The 18,481-nt window shown below is 38.0% G+C and overlaps 1 protein-coding gene across 2 annotated transcripts in view; it reads left to right on the forward strand.

Moving 5' to 3' along the window:
* The window catches only part of LOC110451080 (major facilitator superfamily domain-containing protein 6-like), a 64,927-nt gene extending 46,703 nt beyond the window's left edge, over window positions 1-18,224 (forward strand). For both annotated transcript variants that reach the window (XM_021498935.1, XM_021498936.1), the window contains exons 3-8: window positions 2,333-2,440; window positions 4,798-4,959; window positions 7,729-7,950; window positions 12,183-12,206; window positions 13,935-13,975; window positions 14,200-18,224. In XM_021498935.1, the coding sequence (XP_021354610.1) occupies window positions 2,333-2,440; window positions 4,798-4,959; window positions 7,729-7,950; window positions 12,183-12,206; window positions 13,935-13,975; window positions 14,200-14,310 (668 nt within the window). In that variant the 3' untranslated portion in view covers window positions 14,311-18,224. The remainder of the gene's footprint in view (window positions 1-2,332; window positions 2,441-4,797; window positions 4,960-7,728; window positions 7,951-12,182; window positions 12,207-13,934; window positions 13,976-14,199) is intronic.
* Window positions 18,225-18,481: the final 257 nt, after the last annotated feature.

Below are 18,481 nucleotides of genomic sequence, written 5' to 3' on the forward strand. Positions count from 1 at the left end.
GATCCATAATCGCTAATTACTTTGAGATGAACGAATAAAAGTTTGTTTATTTCAACTATTTCGTTTCAGAAGAAATTTTACCGAAGAATGTTAGCTCTATATTGCATTAGTATTTGTGAAGGTGTAAAACGTCATTGCTTAGAAAGATAAGCGTAGGCAAACCCCAAGTTATGTGTTAGCATTTAGGTTATCTTTCTCTCAAGAGTTTAATTTTTTATATTTGTTCCGGATACATTTCAAACAAGCTCCTTTAGCAAATTGGTTGAGTAGTCGTTTTTGCAGGTCCAAGATTGTGTTTTCTATCTTACCATCTGTGATCATTACGAGTCAACCTTCATTGGGAATTTTAGGGAATTCTTTGCAACGTCTTTCCAGTGCAATACCTGGTAGTTCTTCGAAATATACTCTCATAATGCATTTCCGAGTTGGCAGCCTTATTAAGAAGCTGTACACCGGAAATGCAAATAGTTGAATGCGATAACTGTGTAATAAACTCCGGTTCTGTGTCTGTACTGATTCGTTTGTCGGCCCGAGGAATTATTGATAAAAGGAAATCAATGACTCTTGCGTGCTGTAGTGCTGCCGACAGGAAAATCTATCGGTTTTCTATTCGAAGTATCGTATTTTACCAAACATATTTTGTCTCCTTCTTAACAGCAATGTATAAGTCCATGAACCCCATTACTTGATCGCAGTCGCGGGTTATTTTTCTGGTCATCTGAAGAAGCATTCAACCGTATACAAATGTATAATTCCTAAACTGTAAGAATACACATCATCTATCTTTCCTCGTCGTTGAGGTGCACTGTATCATCATCAGACGCGCTGTAGCATAATGAATACCCCGAACCTTCGTCTAACAAACAGTACTTCGAACCTTTGTAAAACGTATCTGGTCAGAATAACCAGTAGAGATAGGCATTGGTAATTATCCAGGATATTACGTAAATCGTTCAAAGCGTCTTTATGTAGAAACATATCCATGATGACGTCATGAATACACGATAAAAGAAAATAAATACACTGTACGTATTCTCTGTTGTTTATTTTTGCTTATAATTTTTGTTAGAAATTGACATTGTAGTTTTTATACAACACTTACTGAGGCTACTTCTAACTTCTTTACTTTATCTCAATTTCATAAAACTATATGGAATATGAACTCTTCCAAATAATTTTATAAATTTGAGTGTTCTGAGATAGCAGTCGAGATTGATGTTATATCAGATATTTGATATTCTAGATTCTGATATTTATGTTGCATGCGTGATCACGATAAGAGTCCATTTTTTGTTGTACTGGACGCCATGATGGATACCATTGCTGTCGACACAGTAGGTACCTGTCCGCGACCGAGCTCCAGACTGATCGATTGTTGTTCAGTCTGATTTCACCAGCCCCGGTAGTAAAATGTTCGGCACAGGTCTACATAAAGGTTAGGCGTAGAGACAAACTGAATGTAGGTAACTTAACAAGTATAAACGATCCTCGATCTAAACTATTTCCCATACTTTCATAAAACATTTTGTAAACTACCATATTTTCCATGTTTTTTCGCGCTGGGTCTTAGTACTGACGGTTCTTTTACGTCTTCTGTTTTATACACTTCAATCCAGATTTCATTTACTATAAGATTTGTTCTAACAATGTTGGAGGTTTGACACGCCGAGATACTATTGAGAGGCGCCGTGTAACAAGCAAAGTTTCAAAGTTCGGATTTTGACGAAATATAACGCGTTACTCGCATTTCCGTGGTACCTCAAATATTGCTTTGTACAAATTCGTTCTTAACTTTTCCAATATATCCGAACCTTAAGGTCAAACTACAACGTGATTTCCTAGTAAATACAGAAAAGGACTGCATGTTATATTTCACAAGCAGAATACTATTTCTGATGGTTATACATTGTATAAATCCGGTTCGTTTAAAGCCCCGCTGCGTTTTTGTATTAACCCATGCAGCCATAGTCAGCGAAGTGCTAGCATGACATAGACTTGCGTTTTGTGTGTAATATTCGTAATGCAATTTATTTTTGTGTCGGTAGAATAAAAATAAGATCTTATTTTAAGGGTTTTGAACTACACAAGTGTTTACAATCAAGTGTGCTTGTTTCTTTCGTAATATTGTCACCCCATGGTCACATACTTAATACATTTTTATGCATGTTATTTAAAATATCATTCATCGAGCAGAAACATCTATTTTTACCATGCCATGCTGCAAAATATTAGAATAAAACCACACACTTAACTGGATTTTCTCGCACAATAAACTTATTACAGATATTGTTGACAGCTCCCTTTAAATCATCTCCATTTTGTTATGTTTCAGGACACATACGGGTTATGTATGCAGGGCTACTCGGCAACGTTGTTCGATTTATGTACATATCCTGGCTAAAAAGTCCATGGTGGGTCCTTCCGTTCGAGTTCGTCCAAGGTGAGTATGTGTGAAGAGTATCTCATTGACAATTTATTGACAAAAAAAATAGATAAACAAGGCCAATGACGCTAACAGGTATTGGAGCTTTTCTTTTACAAATGCCGTGGCAAAACGTGTAGGAAAATGTTGAAGTGATTAGCTTGCCAAACGATATTTGAAAATTACAAAGCTTACATTTCTAAACGCAAATTCCTTTTTCGCAGTGGTTCAAATTATTGTGTAAGAATCGACTTTCATGTGTTCGAATTTTTCGAATTACGTCCGTAAGGAAGTAAAAGTGCGCCACCTCTTCAAACCAACACTCTCTATTGTCCTTGGTAAAGGATTTAATCAACCATACCTCTTCAAACCAACACTCTTTATTGTTCTTGGTAAAGGATTTAATCAACCATACCTCTTCAACCAACACTCTCTATTGTTCTTGGTAAAGGATTTAATCAACCATACCTCTTCAAACCAACAATCTCTATTGTTCTAGGAAAAGGATTTAATCCATCATACCGTTTATTTAACGCTCATGTTAAAAAAAAGATTTCTGTCGTTTAGTGTTGGGCCTGGTGGTAAATAAAGAGGGGATCTGTGGTAGAAACATAGTTATATGGACTACATTTAGTATAACTAGTATAAATACGGTTTAAAAGGTTACAGTGTGCATTAGTATTTTATAAACAATTTTGTCAACAAAAGTACAAATCAAACAGCAAAATGAAAATGCCAGAGTCACACCTCCCCACGAAATCCCCACAATTCATGCGCTGAAAAGCACTTACAATGAGTCCCACAAGTTCCAGCAAAAACACCGACTACTGATATAATAGATGATATTGTTCTAGGATTGAGTAGCGAGGACTGGCTGACAACTGTTGTAATTATCTGTATTGTGAAAATCGTTAACAGTTTCACTCCGTTATTTCTATGGCAGCTCCTGTTGATTACATGTGTCGGTTCTGCAGCTGAAATGGAGATTCCATAACATATAATTCAAAGATTAGATTGCCGGCGAAGTTTTGTAATTGAATTCAGATTGAAGCTTAAAAATCCATATTATTTCATTTAATACCGAAATACTTTTCGGTAAGAAAGACAAGGAAAGTTGGAATATTTTTCGTGTGTGACGTAATTGTAACTTTAAATATCCTTTATTTTTATCAACTTTTGAGGTCTATATTAATTTACTTATCATTTTTTCGTGCTTTCGTTTCTTTCGTAAATAACTGTTGAGACAGTTGGATTATAGGGACAATCGTTTATCAAAAATGGCATAATTAAAAACATTTGGTTGATAGTGGTACAAGTGACTTAGTGCAGACTGGGTTAGCTACACCCTATGCCAATATAACTATATCAAAACCACCATATTTAGCGTATGTTGACTTCGCCTAGAAATTTATTACATGTATTCACGTATAAATATCTGATGGTCAGATAGTAAATCTTAAGTGAATGGTGATTAGACTTTGAAGTCTGTCAAACCGCTCTAATATTGCCTCATGTATTGTACTTTCTATTTTGTGCTTTAATATATCAACTCATAACAACAAGAAAAAACCTTTCAAATTCAAAAATTAAGCGAAAATCTTTCTATTTCTGAATTGGTAATTTCCGGTATAAAGTCGTTATTACATTTTTAATCAGGCATCGGCATAATTACAAACTGGCCGCTCTACAACATCGTTTTTCAGATGGTACACATTCAAATAGATTTTCCCTTGATTATCGGTTAAATAACATATTAAAGTATTAGACATCTATCAGAAGCATCCCCCTCGTTGATCAGGTCGGAGACAATGTTGTGACCTCATGACCAATACACAGTACAGTATTGACACGTGCTAATTTATACAGGTCCGTTTCTTAAGTTCACTGTGCTGCAACTTTCCTATGACAGTAGATTATAGTTATCATTCAATGTCTAGTACATACTGCTTTATAAGAAAAAGTTTAACATTTTCAACAAGCATCATTGACTTAATCCTTTAAAAAATCAGAAGACAAATATACAATAAGACGGACTTATTCACTGATGCATTACATTCCAATGCCTGTGTCCCCCCGATGATGGAAGGTTCTATTTTGCGGTAATTGTTACATTCCATTGCCTGTGTCCCACGATGGTGGAAGGTTCTATTTTGCGGTAATTGTTACATTCCAATGCCTGTGTCCCCACGATGATGGAAGGTTCTATTTTGTGGTAATTGTTACATTCCAATGCCTGTGTCCCCCCGATGGTGGAAGGTTCTATTTTGCGGTAATTGCCTGGTGATGAAAATTATAAATATGCTCTCTGATGACCACCTACGTTGAAACTGACCTAATTGCATGAATAAATTTAACTGACCACACCCTATTCTCAGGTTTGACCCACGCGGCAGTATGGGCAGCATGCTGTTCCTACATAACACAAGCCATACCCACGGGACTGCGCTCTTCCGCCCAAGGCATCCTCCAGGGACTACATCACGGCCTCGGACGCGGATGTGGGGCGGTGTTCGGTGGCATAATGGTCTACAGCTACGGTGAGTAGGAATATGTGTTAACTGTTGAGGTACATAGCAACATAAAATAGCCAGATAAGTCTTGGCACGTCCACTCTCATCATTATGTAACTGTCGATTTGTAACACAATTAGCATTGTGTACTTGTCTAATACCTCTACACATTGTGATAAAACATCAATGAATATGATATACGGATGTACCATTTTGTATATAGTGTATATTTACATTTCATATTCATCTAATCATGTTTTTTCAGTTTTAATATCGTGTTTGGACACATTTTTCATTAATATTTTATAAGAACATACTTGAATTATTTTCTTTCAATCAGTCCTCGATTGGTATCACGAATACAAACTTATTTGCATACAGGAACATTACCGACTACTGCTTACTGAGTAGTTTCCTAAACCTGCTCTCATGATGTATTCTTTACATAAATCGTTGGCACACAGATCCACACCTCGGCGCATCAGAAATCTGTAGTTACAGTCTGCTTAGTTGCTTTATGGCAGATCTAGATCAGTTCTAAAAAAAAACTCGTCGAATGACTAAATCCCAAAGAACCTAATAACGCAGACAAATGTCTGATGACAACCCCATGAGATTGTGTACGTCGATATGCAGCCTTCCTCAACAGGTGTGTGTAGGCGTAATGGCAGATTGGAATGTACACAAGAAAACTAGGTCACGATACAATGAACCACAGTATCAAATATCGTCGTTGTGAGTACCAGAACACACTGGTTTCAATGCCATTTTTTTAATAATGTGATATTGTTTTCTTGAAAAAGTAGTTCCCTCGGTACTGGTTTTGGTACTATTTCGTCCCTAGACAACACAAAGAGACTTAAACGCTGTAAACAGAAGACATTGATGTCTAAACAGTAACAGCATAGAACCAGCCTATTGTTGCTCGACATTGGTTTTTCCTGGTGAATTCTGATGCTTAAGATCGCAGATATTACGACACACTTCAAACGCTTTTAGGAACTGTCGCCCGGGTTATATGGACACAGTGAAATTGTTTGAAACAGCTGGCACGGAGCCAGTGAACCAAACACGCAATAAATCGGATTTAGATCTATTACTGACAGATTTGATTGCCTTTGAGATTTTAGTGTGCCTAATTGAATATAACGCTTAAATGTAACTTCCAGGAACGATAGAGTAGGAGAGACAACGCGTTATCGACTTCCACTGGATTGTTGATGATATAGAAGAAGATTGTGTTAATAATGATCATGGATATTCCTGTCAGATCTGTACCAAGTATTGTTCGGGAAAGGTTTCGTCGTATTCTCCATACATATGCTCAAACCGAAAAGTAACATGTTCAGTCGTTCCCTGGTCTGGCTTTAGTCAAATGATTGGGAAAATAGAAAGAGAAGAATGTCCTTGCCTCTCACAGTTTACGTTAGCTGCGCCTCTTTATTTGCTAATGGCCGCATAATTTGACCCCATTCCAGTCGACTAAATACCTTGATCAGTCATTAACACACATTCACAGTGTAAAACAGAACGCAACACTCACTTCGCGTCCATTACTGGTGTAGGAACAGAAAGTACGTACGTTACACATTTTGTCATTCGTGGACTATGATGGGAACGTGTGTATGACGTGATGACATTACTGTCCTTCCAGGATAATTACACAATGTTTATTGCCCATATAACACACGACTTGATCTTGTGTTGATTAACGTCCGGTTAGCAACGAAATATGCAGTGCACCAAATAAATGGACTACACACGAATGAAGTCTTTTTCTTCATAACGACTCTAACACTCCGTCATTTGATCGGCAGTAAAATTTGAAAAGACAATGAAAACATCTGTGTATGATTACTGTCCGTTCTAGTTACACAGAAGGAAAAGTATGGTATTTGGCAATGCTACATACATAGATACATTTATTTACACAGATTTAATTTTTAACGAAGTTCCGACAAAAATACTGCTTTACGCAGTTGGCATATTAATAAATAATAATAATATAATAATTCGAGGTTCTGATATACCACTTTATCACAACCTAATTTGTAGGTCGTCTCAAAGCGGTTCACAAATTATTATCCGTTTCTTAACTTCCTGGGGAGCATACAGCCATAGCTGCCATTTCGGCGCTAACAGCTAGCATTCAACAATTCTAGCACTGCCCAACCACGTACTCATTTACAGCTGAGAAGACTTGAACAAGCGGAGTAAAGTATCTTGCTCAAAGATACAACACCGTGCCGTGGCGTGACTCGAACCCGCAACCCTTCGGTCACGAGCCCAGCGTCCTACCACTAGACTACCGTGCCTCCGATTGCAACTCTATTGTCTCTAAATGTGGTCTCGATATCGTTATTTGCTTTATCTAATCCAAGAACCCATCTTACTGTTTAAAATATAAGGCAGGAACTTTCATCTTGAATGAGAGTTTAGTCAAACACAATACACAACGGGAAAACATTGTTGTTCTTTTCCAAATATTTCTTATTGAGATTTAGTTATTCAAAGCACAAATAAGAAGGTTTGTATCCGTTAAAAGTTATAGTACTCAGATGCTTTATCCAAAATACCCTAAATTGGCAAAATGACTATAAGATGTGATAAATCTTTGTTTGGCATTCTAAATCGATTTGAGTTTTTAAATAACTGCTGTTTTACTTTGTATTTCTAGTGGTTATTTGTATTGGTGCAATTGTTTTTGACAACTTGCTGTTTTTCTTATCTATAAGTTTATCCGGAAGCATACTTTATATTAAGAATACAGATGAATCAACTTTTGTTTTGTTACAGGAGCGGAAGTGACGTTCCGAGCATACGGTGTTACTTGTTTGATATTGCTGATCCTGTACATTGTCATGAACTTTTTCATCGTGGATCATGGCAAATTTTCGTTTGGAAGTCACGAAAAGCACGAAATTCTCGAGGAGGAGGACAACATTTGTCACCTGGCGCCACACGGTGTTCCTTCTGGCATGGCACGTGACCTCTCTAGCAACAAGCTCCGGGAAGAAGGTAAATAACTTATCAGGGGCAAAACATTTCTGATCGTTGTTTTTAGTTCTCTTGATAAATTAACCTTAAATGGTTTTTTTTTTTATAACAAGGAAATCAAATATGTCTTTGTAAAGCAATTACTGACACTAGGTGGAGGTTGTAGTTGTAATAGATTGTTCGTTCACCTAATAATTACTTCTGAAGGTGTAATATAAATCCTTAATCAAGCCCAATTTACCGTTGAGAATTTAATTTAAACGACAAAGAAACAACATGCGACATTTATCAGTAAAGTTACCAACATAAGTTCAATTACAGAGTAATTGGAAAATGCCCATGTTAGAAAATTTCACATCCCCGTCATTTGTCGACAAGCAGTCCCTCGTTAGGACGAGAGACGCGTGTCATACCGGAAGCCAGGCAGGAGATGCGGCGGTGTAAATTATAGGGTTTCTTGATGAGGCCTGCAGGAGCGTAGTAACCAAATATTACACAACGTCGAAGAATCAATATTTCCTTAACTCCTAGCCTCACAGCTCACCTAATGATTTGAGATAACTGTGTAAAGTGGATGGGGTCCTTTAGCTGACTATGAAGTAATCGTACAATGAACAACAATTAAGTACTTACCTGTAAAGCATTGATAGTGTATGATTGAACTGATTTCAATTAGACATAAAAGAATGCACGAACAGACTTTCAAAATGAATTGCAAACGCTTGTTCAGGTTTGCTAAATGGTTTCAATATTCTCGTGTAGTTAACCTAGGTTTTATCAAGCTTAAAAAAGCATCGTCAGACCAAGTCTTATAAATCTCGTGTACAATGTAAACAAATGAAATATGCGTTNATACTACAGGGGGGACATATACTACAGGGGCATATACTGCAGGGGGACATACACTACAGGGGGGGAGGGCATGAACTACAGGGGGGACACATACTACAGGGGGGACATATACTACAGGGTGGATATATACTACAGGGGGGACAAATACTACAGGGGGGACATATACTACAGGGTGGATATATACTACAAGGGGGACAAATACTACAGGGGGACATATACTACAGGTAGGGACATATACTACAGAGGGGACACATACTACAGGGGGACATACACTACAGGGGAGACATATACTGCAGGGGGGACATACACTACAGGGGGGANATGCCCATGTTAGAAAATTTCACATCCCCGTCATTTGTCGACAAGCAGTCCCTCGTTAGGACGAGAGACGCGTGTCATACCGGAAGCCAGGCAGGAGATGCGGCGGTGTAAATTATAGGGTTTCTTGATGAGGCCTGCAGGAGCGTAGTAACCAAATATTACACAACGTCGAAGAATCAATATTTCCTTAACTCCTAGCCTCACAGCTCACCTAATGATTTGAGATAACTGTGTAAAGTGGATGGGGTCCTTTAGCTGACTATGAAGTAATCGTACAATGAACAACAATTAAGTACTTACCTGTAAAGCATTGATAGTGTATGATTGAACTGATTTCAATTAGACATAAAAGAATGCACGAACAGACTTTCAAAATGAATTGCAAACGCTTGTTCAGGTTTGCTAAATGGTTTCAATATTCTCGTGTAGTTAACCTAGGTTTTATCAAGCTTAAAAAAGCATCGTCAGACCAAGTCTTATAAATCTCGTGTACAATGTAAACAAATGAAATATGCGTTCAATTGATTGATTACAATACTTTTGATTATATTCGCAAATACATGTTTTCTATAGAATAATCACTATAAAGTGTTTACACATTTGGAATAGGGTCGTGTAGGTGCATGTGATAGTGTACATCTCTTTGAAGTGTTTTACATATTCCATATACTACAGGGGGGACATATACTACAAGGGGAGACACATACTATAAGGGGGAACATATACTACAGGGGGGACACATACTACAGAGGGGGGGACATATACTACAGAGGGGACATATAATACAGGGGGGACATATAATACAGGGGGGGGGGACATACACTACAGGAGGGACACATACTACAGGGGCATATACTGCAGGTTGACATACACTACAGGGGGGGGCATATACTACAGGAGGGACACATACTACAGGGGGGACACATACTACAGGGGCATATACTGCAGGGGGACATACACTACAGGGGGGAGGGCATGAACTACAGGGGGGACACATACTACAGGGGGGACATATACTACAGGGTGGATATATACTACAGGGGGGACAAATACTACAGGGGGGACATATACTACAGGGGGGACATATACTACAGGGTGGATATATACTACAGGGGGGACAAATACTACAGGGTGGGACATATACTACAGGGAGGGACATGTACTACAGAGGGGACACATACTACAGGGGGACATACACTACAGAGGGGACACATACTACAGGGGGGACATATACTACAGGGTGGATATATACTACAGGGGGGACAAATACTACAGGGGGGACATATACTACAAGGGGGAACATATACTACAGGGGGGACACATACTACAGGGGGACACATACTACAAGGGGGACACATACTTCAGGGGGCATATACTACAGGATATACTACAGGGTACTTTTACTACTGGGGAGAACATATACTTCAGGGGGGACACATACTACAGGGGGACACATACTACAGGGGGGGACATATACTTCAGGGGGATGTATACTACAGGGGGGACATATACTACAGGAGGACACATATTACAGGGGGTACATATACTACAGGGTGGATATATACTACAGGGGGGACAAATACTACAGGGTGGGACATATACTACAGGGAGGGACATGTACTACAGAGGGGACACATACTACAGGGGGGACACATACTACAGGGGGACAAATACTACAAGGGGGGCACATACTTCAGGGGGCATATACTACAGGATATACTACAGGGGACATATACTACAGGGGGGGGGACATATACTACAGGGGGGACACATACTACAGGGGGACACATACTACAGGGGGGGACATATACTTCAGGGGGATGTATAATACAGGGGGGACATATACTACAGGGGGGACACATACTACAGGGGAGACACATACTACAGGGGGACAAATACTACAAGGGGGGCACATACTTCAGGGGGCATATACTACAGGATATACTACAGGGTACTTTTACTACTGGGGGGAACATATACTTCAGGGGGGACACATACTACAGGGGGACACATACTACAAGGGGGACACATACTTCAGGGGGCATATACTACAGGATATACTACAGGGGACATATACTACAGGGGGGGGGACATATACTACAGGGGACATTCATCACAGGGTGGACATATTACCGGGTGGACATATACTACAGGGGGCACATATACTACAGGGGGACACATACTACAGGGGGGACACATACTACAGGGGGGACATATACTACAAGGGGGACACATACTTCAGGGGGCATATACTACAGGATATACTACAGGGGACATATACTACAGGGGGACATATACTACAGGGGACATTCATCACAGGGTGGACATATTACCGGGTGGACATATACTACATTCATCACAGGGTGGACATACTACCGGCTGGACATATACTACAGGGGGGACATATACTACAGGGTATACTACAGGGGGGACACATACTACAGGGGGAACATATACAACAGGGGGCATATACTACAGGATATACTTCAGGGGACGTATACTACAGGGGGGGCATATACTACAGGGGGGGGGGCATATACTACAGGGGGGACACATACTACAGGGGAGACACATACTACAGGGGGAACATATACTACAGGGGGCATATACTACAGGATATACTTCAGGGGACGTATATTACAGGGGGGACATATACTTCAGGGGGTACATATACTGCAGGAGGGACATATACTACAGGGGGAACATATACTACAGGGGGGACACATACTACAGGGGGAACAATTTAACGTTGTACTCATGACAATTTGATGAACAAATATATTCATAATACTTGGAATCAATTTCACAGTCCTGCTTAAAAAATGCAATCATCTTACAAATTGAACGAGTAAGATTTGCAATTCGAGCTAGTGGTATGAATAACACAGATGGAATACCAAGGCCCAATATGATAACATTCTCATTAATAATATGACAGTATTTTTAAACGTTCCCCAAAGTTGATGTTCCAACCTTTAAATTCAAATTTGCTTATAATAGTCTTTCAGAAAATAATAAACGTTACAATATATAATAAGATATAAATATTGTTTGACCATGCTTATATTTTTTTGTTAAAGGTATGACCAACTATGGAGCCACAAGTAAGTCAACTAAGGTTTTCAAATAACGATGTATTAGTTTTGGTGGTTCAGGGTTCTGTATAATTATTAAACTGATATATATCAAATCATAAAACTTAGCCTCTATGAAGCGCTAGTATACCATTATCCAAAGTGAATATGTTTAATAAAGTTCCAAACAGTGATAAGTGAGGGTACGTTTCTATATTGTGAATCTTTGATATTATTGTTTACATTGTGTAGATGACAAGCAAGATCATTTTGAACTTCACCAAAAGTGTTAGTATAGCATATTTATATTATTCACAATTTAGTATTTAGTTGTAGAAATAAATTCAGCCGTATTTTTCCAGGCCGATTTTGTTCACTGAGGTTTCAATACAGTAACACCTCGATATAACACCTCGATATAATGTCCCTCATTTCATATGCCACCCCTCTTACCACCAACAGATTTCATTGTTCATTTTTCCTCTTTTTCTTGAGGATTCTTTATATATTAACCTCATGTTATCGCCAAACACCTTTTACGCAAAATAATGCATGTCAGCATCGTACCATTGTCTATATCATACAATTGTCCATTTGTCAGCACCGTAACGTTGTCCAAATCGTACCATTGTCCCTTTGTCAGCATCGCGACGTTGTCTAAATCGTACCATTGTCCCTATGTCAGCACCGTAACTATGCTAAATCGTACCATTGTCCCTATGTCATCAACGTAACTATGCTAAATCGTACTATTGTCCGTATGTCAGCACCGTAACTATGCTAAATCGTACCATTGTTCCTATGTCAGCACCGTAAATATGCTAAATCGTACCATTGTTCCTATGTCAGCACCGTAACTATGCTAAATCGTACTATTGTCCCTATGTCAGCACCGTAACTATGCTAAATCGTACCATTGTCCCTATGTCAGCACCGTAACTATGCTAAATCGTACCATTGCTCCTATGTCAGCACCGTAAATATGCTAAATCGTACCATTGTCCTTTGTCAGCACCGTAACTATGCTAAATCGTACAATTGTCCTTTGTCGGCACCGTAAATATGCTAAATCGTACCATTGTTCCTATGGCAGCACCGTAACTATGCTAAATCGTACAATTGTCCTTTGTCGGCACCGTAACTATGCTAAATCGTACAATTGTCCTTTGTCGGCACCGTAAATATGCTAAATCGTACCATTGTCCTTTATCAGCACCGCAACTATGCTAAATCGTACCATTGTCCCTTTGTCAGCACCGAAACGTTGTCTAAATCGTACCATTGTCCGTATGTCAGCACCGTAACTATGCGAAATCGTACCATTGTTCCTATGTCAGCACCGTAACTATGCTAAATCGTACCATTGCCCCTTTGTCAGCACCGTAACGTTGTCTAAATCGTACCATTGCCCCTTTGTAAGCACCGTAACGTTGTCTATATCGTACCAGTGTCCCTTTGTCAGCACTGTAAATATGCTAAAGTGTACCATTGCCCCTATATTAGCTTCGTTTTGTTGTCCGTTTCTCATCAAGGGGTACACATCCACGATCATAACTTTCTTACCACAAAATTAAGAGCTTAACATCCATATTAAAACAAGCAACAATGCAATGCATTATTATTCATATTATTCAAATGTGATGTATCGAATTTTTAACTTAGAAGAAAACTACCATTTACAAATTGTAACATATGTTATATTTCGTTCATTACAATATTACATACACAAAACTTTATGTAATATCATGTTTGTTACAGGCTACGTACCTAACGGACCCGGGGATGATTTCTACCCGGATGTAAGTACATGTATTAGATATTTTAACAGTGTTAAGTTTCCCTAAAAAAAACATTAAATTTTAGAAATACACAGTTGTTGCAAGTTATTGCTATCAAATGTATGATGGCAAAATCCTCTCAGTGAAAGATCAAACTTTGTAACTATATATAGTTAATCTTTATTACATCTATGGTTGTACACTGTTACTTAGCAAATTAAACAAACAAGCATTAATATTTTCAGAACTTTGACAATGATACACAAAAGATAACGACAAACGAGCCCCCAGCCATGGCCACACAAGTCTACCAGCAGCAGCCATATAATACTTACGACCAACGCTATGGGCCATAGATTCAAAACAACACCTTAGACCAATGCTGTGGACAAAAGATGGAACTCAACACCTTCGACCAACTATACGCGCCACAGACTGAACAGAAGAACTCACGACTAACGGTACAGACCATTGATGTAACAACTTGACACCTTTAACTAGCGAAAACGACCATGGAGTCAATAGAATAAAAAGTTCGACCAGTCATACGGACCCCAATTTCAATACAATAACACTTCAAACCAACGATATGTTGAACATTCAATCTAACCAATCAAGTATACGGACCATATTTAACTATAGCTCTCGTCCGACTCAAATTACGGACCAATATATAAAACCCTTCATGTGATTTGACCAATGGAACGGACCTTATATCAACCTTTACACATCCAACCTACGGAATAGACCACCTATCTCGTTTGACTTCAAGACATATATATATATCGTTTATATATCGCATTTAAGGAAGAAGATAATGAAACAGTTACTAACGTACGTATACGCAGTCCTTCTCATCGTAAATACAAGTTGGTTCGAAACTGCACTGCTACATACTGGTGTTATAATAACCTGACAGTGAGCATGTACAACAAAAGCAGTGAAATGTTCATCGCGAGACATCCCTTAATGTATCGTGTTAGTCCTGTGGGACAAACATGCTATTTTGTAGTCAACAAATAACCATCTGATGTATTTATTATGACACAAACATACATCGCAGTTAGTTGTCACATGATGCATTCGTTTTTGCAAATTGATAACCGTAGAAATATCATTCAACGAAACAATGAGGAAAGGAATCATTAAAGCCCGGCCACTACAGCATACATTGAAGGGCAGGTTATTATGCTCCGTTCGTTTTTCCCCGTTCAATCATTACGTAGTTTACATAAGAATTAGACGCTGATATCATACTCTCCTGATGCTTTCAGATTATACATCGCTTGTCAATATTTTTCCTATGTATAAGCCAAACATCTCATCCTGTAAAAAATATCAATTTAGCAGAATTATCAAATACACATTAGTTTGTCTCTACGGAAATCGTTTAATGATCGATATTTCTTCATGGTACTTGTTCATTGATGTAGTTCCTGAAAGGATTAGTCCTAAAGCGTTCTTTTACATACCGTGTATGTCGTATTATGTCTGTTTTAGATGTCAATTAAATTATAAATAGATATGAGTTTCGTGTGGAGTATGGACATGCTACGAAAATCGTATAAAAACATCCTACATGTATAGCATAACTGCTAAATTTAATGTAGAATACTATCACGATAATCGATTTCATACACATGCACGTGTTAGCTGAGAAATAAAAGATCACATTGAGATGAGAAAAAGGATAAACTTGAAAAATATGAAGAAGGAGCAAATTTGGATTTGATCATTTTTAACGGTGCTAACGTCAGCAAAATTCATATATTTATGACCTGGCCGTTTGTCGTGACAAAAGTTTTGTAACCGGAATATCTTTCAAACCCCATAAATCTTTGATCCGACGCTGTAATCGTTAAGTCGTAAGTAAGTGTCTAACATAGACATGTGATACATCATACCTATACATGGCTTTATGTGCTTTGTCGGTGCGTCAGTTATGGATGAGTCCGATCACACGTCATCTAGATCTTACTTTATCAAGCTACTGTTACACGTCCCAGTCTGTATTATGTAGATGACCATCAACGAACACACTGGTGATTTAACAATGCTCTTTCATCTGGTGTCTACTTGTCACGATCAATCAGGCAAAATCTCAGTAAAAAAAAGAACGAAAAGTAGTAAGTTTCATGGAGTTGATATACTAACGACTGTTCTTATTTGTTGTCAATATAAGTAGAAAACTGTAATCTTATGTAGTAGACAGCAACACTTAACATCAGGAAACCATTTACGCACGTTTATAGGAATCTTGATGTAAAAGGCAGGAGAACACAGTAAGTGGTCACACTGACAGTGCTGAATGTGTTAAGCCCCTTTATTGTACACATGTTTTCATTACAGGGACGACTAATATAAAGTGTCACAGAGTTATGCCCCTTTACATGTTTAAATATGTGTGTAGTTGTAGAGTCTGTATGGTAAGTGACGAGTTGATGTACATGTTGTAAAGGAAACAGACAGGTAGACGTATTATGTATGTGATATCGTTTAATAAATAAATTCTAAATTAGCTACAATACATATTTACCTAGTATAACACATGTAAATGATTCAATATGAATCTTTAATATTATAATGAATTTTGTATTCAGTTTATGTTACATTGTTAATTGTTTTAACTATTGCTGTTGAATGAATTGTTGAGAACAATGTACGTACTACCAGCATCATTATTACTAGTGCTTCGTGGATATCAGTGGAACCAATGGTAATGTGTTTGCCTTTATGGCAGTCTAGCGAGAGGCTTAACATCATTCCATTAATTTATACATTTACACATAATCGACTCTGCTTGTGCCATATTCCCATTTTGAGGTGATATCATCAACAACGTACTTTGTATATATATCATGAAATTTTAGCCATGATTCGTGAATTACACTGGCATCAATGGATTTTCAAGAAAGAAACAATAAATACAATATGATGCAGATCGCAAGCTATGTCATTGCAAAGGCTGTGTCATTGATTGGTTCAACATTATCCATAAAAATTCATGTAGCGTTTCTAAATATTCCCTCTTGTAGTGATTTGAATAGAACTCGTATAGCGTATAGACTAATTAGAAGTGTACTGTTTTGTGATGATATCTCTCTGTTACAATAGATAGAGCTGTCACGAAGCTTCACATCGTAATACTTCCAACAGGATTGTTACTTGCTGCTTGACATTCAGTGACATTCCAGGAGAGCGCCAGTCATTCAGATACTTTCAGGTTATTTCAATTAGCGAGTACAAAAATGCTTTATAGCGTATACCGGTGTACTTGTTTAGACAATACATTTATTAGTATACACAATTCGGATATTCTGTATATTGTTAAGTGATTGTTATCAAATAAATGTTGAGGTACATACCGAAGTGTATGAGACAATAAATGCACAAGTGAGCTAAGCATCATGCGGATATTGTTTACGATACTAAGTGAGTGTTAACGTTTAGTTACACACCGAAGTGAACCAGACAGTAAGTGCAGTGGGAAGCTGAGCATCACGCGGATATTGTTTACGATACTAAGTGAGTGTTAACTTTTAGTTACACACCGAAGTGAACCAGACAGTAAGTGCAGTGGGAAGCTGATCATCACGCGGATAGTGTTTACAATATTAAGTGAATGGTATAGAACTATTGTTTGAGTGCATTATGGGATGGAACAGTACATTAGTGAATATCATGTGGAAATCGTTGATAGTTCATTGTTATCTAAGTGATATAGTAGTTCGTGCAGAGGCGTTTGAAAGTAGGCAACACAAGCATTTTAAACATCTTGCGAATATTGATTATAATTTCTTGTGATTGTTATTAAACTACGATGACGTATATACCGAGGTGATCGAGACAATAAAAGCACAAGTAAGCATAACGTGGACATTGTTAATAGTGGTGAGTGATTGTTCTGTGCAGCATTTGAGTACATGCCGAGGACGAGAGTCTAGACAATACATTTACTAGCCTATACCATGCGGCTATTTATCTGTTTTATCCAATATTCCGTATAGTGTGTAGTGAGTATTACATATATATCGAATTATATAGACTAGGGTACCTTTCACTTGAGCATTAACTTTGTACAAAGTGGTACATACCACGTGGAGACCTTCCGTGTCCCCGATATCATATACTTGTAGTAAATGTTAATACAGTTAGTAGCTGTGTTTTGTGATAAAACGGTTATTGTTGTTGTTTTATTCTGAAACATATAGTGTTGGAACCACCAAATGCAATTCTGTAGAAATAAAATGAAAATAAATTGCAATCTAGAATCGTTTCTAATGCTTTGGTTTTCTTTGGTCTGTCTTTACATCTGACATTTCTGTTCCGGCATTTTGTTGTCGGATGCTTGCCCGTTGCAGACACGCTATTAATATCGATTTTAGTGATATACATATATCTTTGTATGAGTGAAACCTTTATGACCCGAAGTTAAACATTAATTACCACTTGTTTTAACGTTAAATAACATTTCCCCGTGTTAATCGAAGGGTAGTTACCTTTGACACTATTCTTCAGAATCCATGG

The sequence above is a fragment of the Mizuhopecten yessoensis genome, unplaced genomic scaffold (assembly GCF_002113885.1).
Source record: "Mizuhopecten yessoensis strain PY_sf001 unplaced genomic scaffold, ASM211388v2 scaffold5789, whole genome shotgun sequence".
Taxonomy (NCBI): Eukaryota; Metazoa; Mollusca; class Bivalvia; order Pectinida; family Pectinidae; genus Mizuhopecten; species Mizuhopecten yessoensis.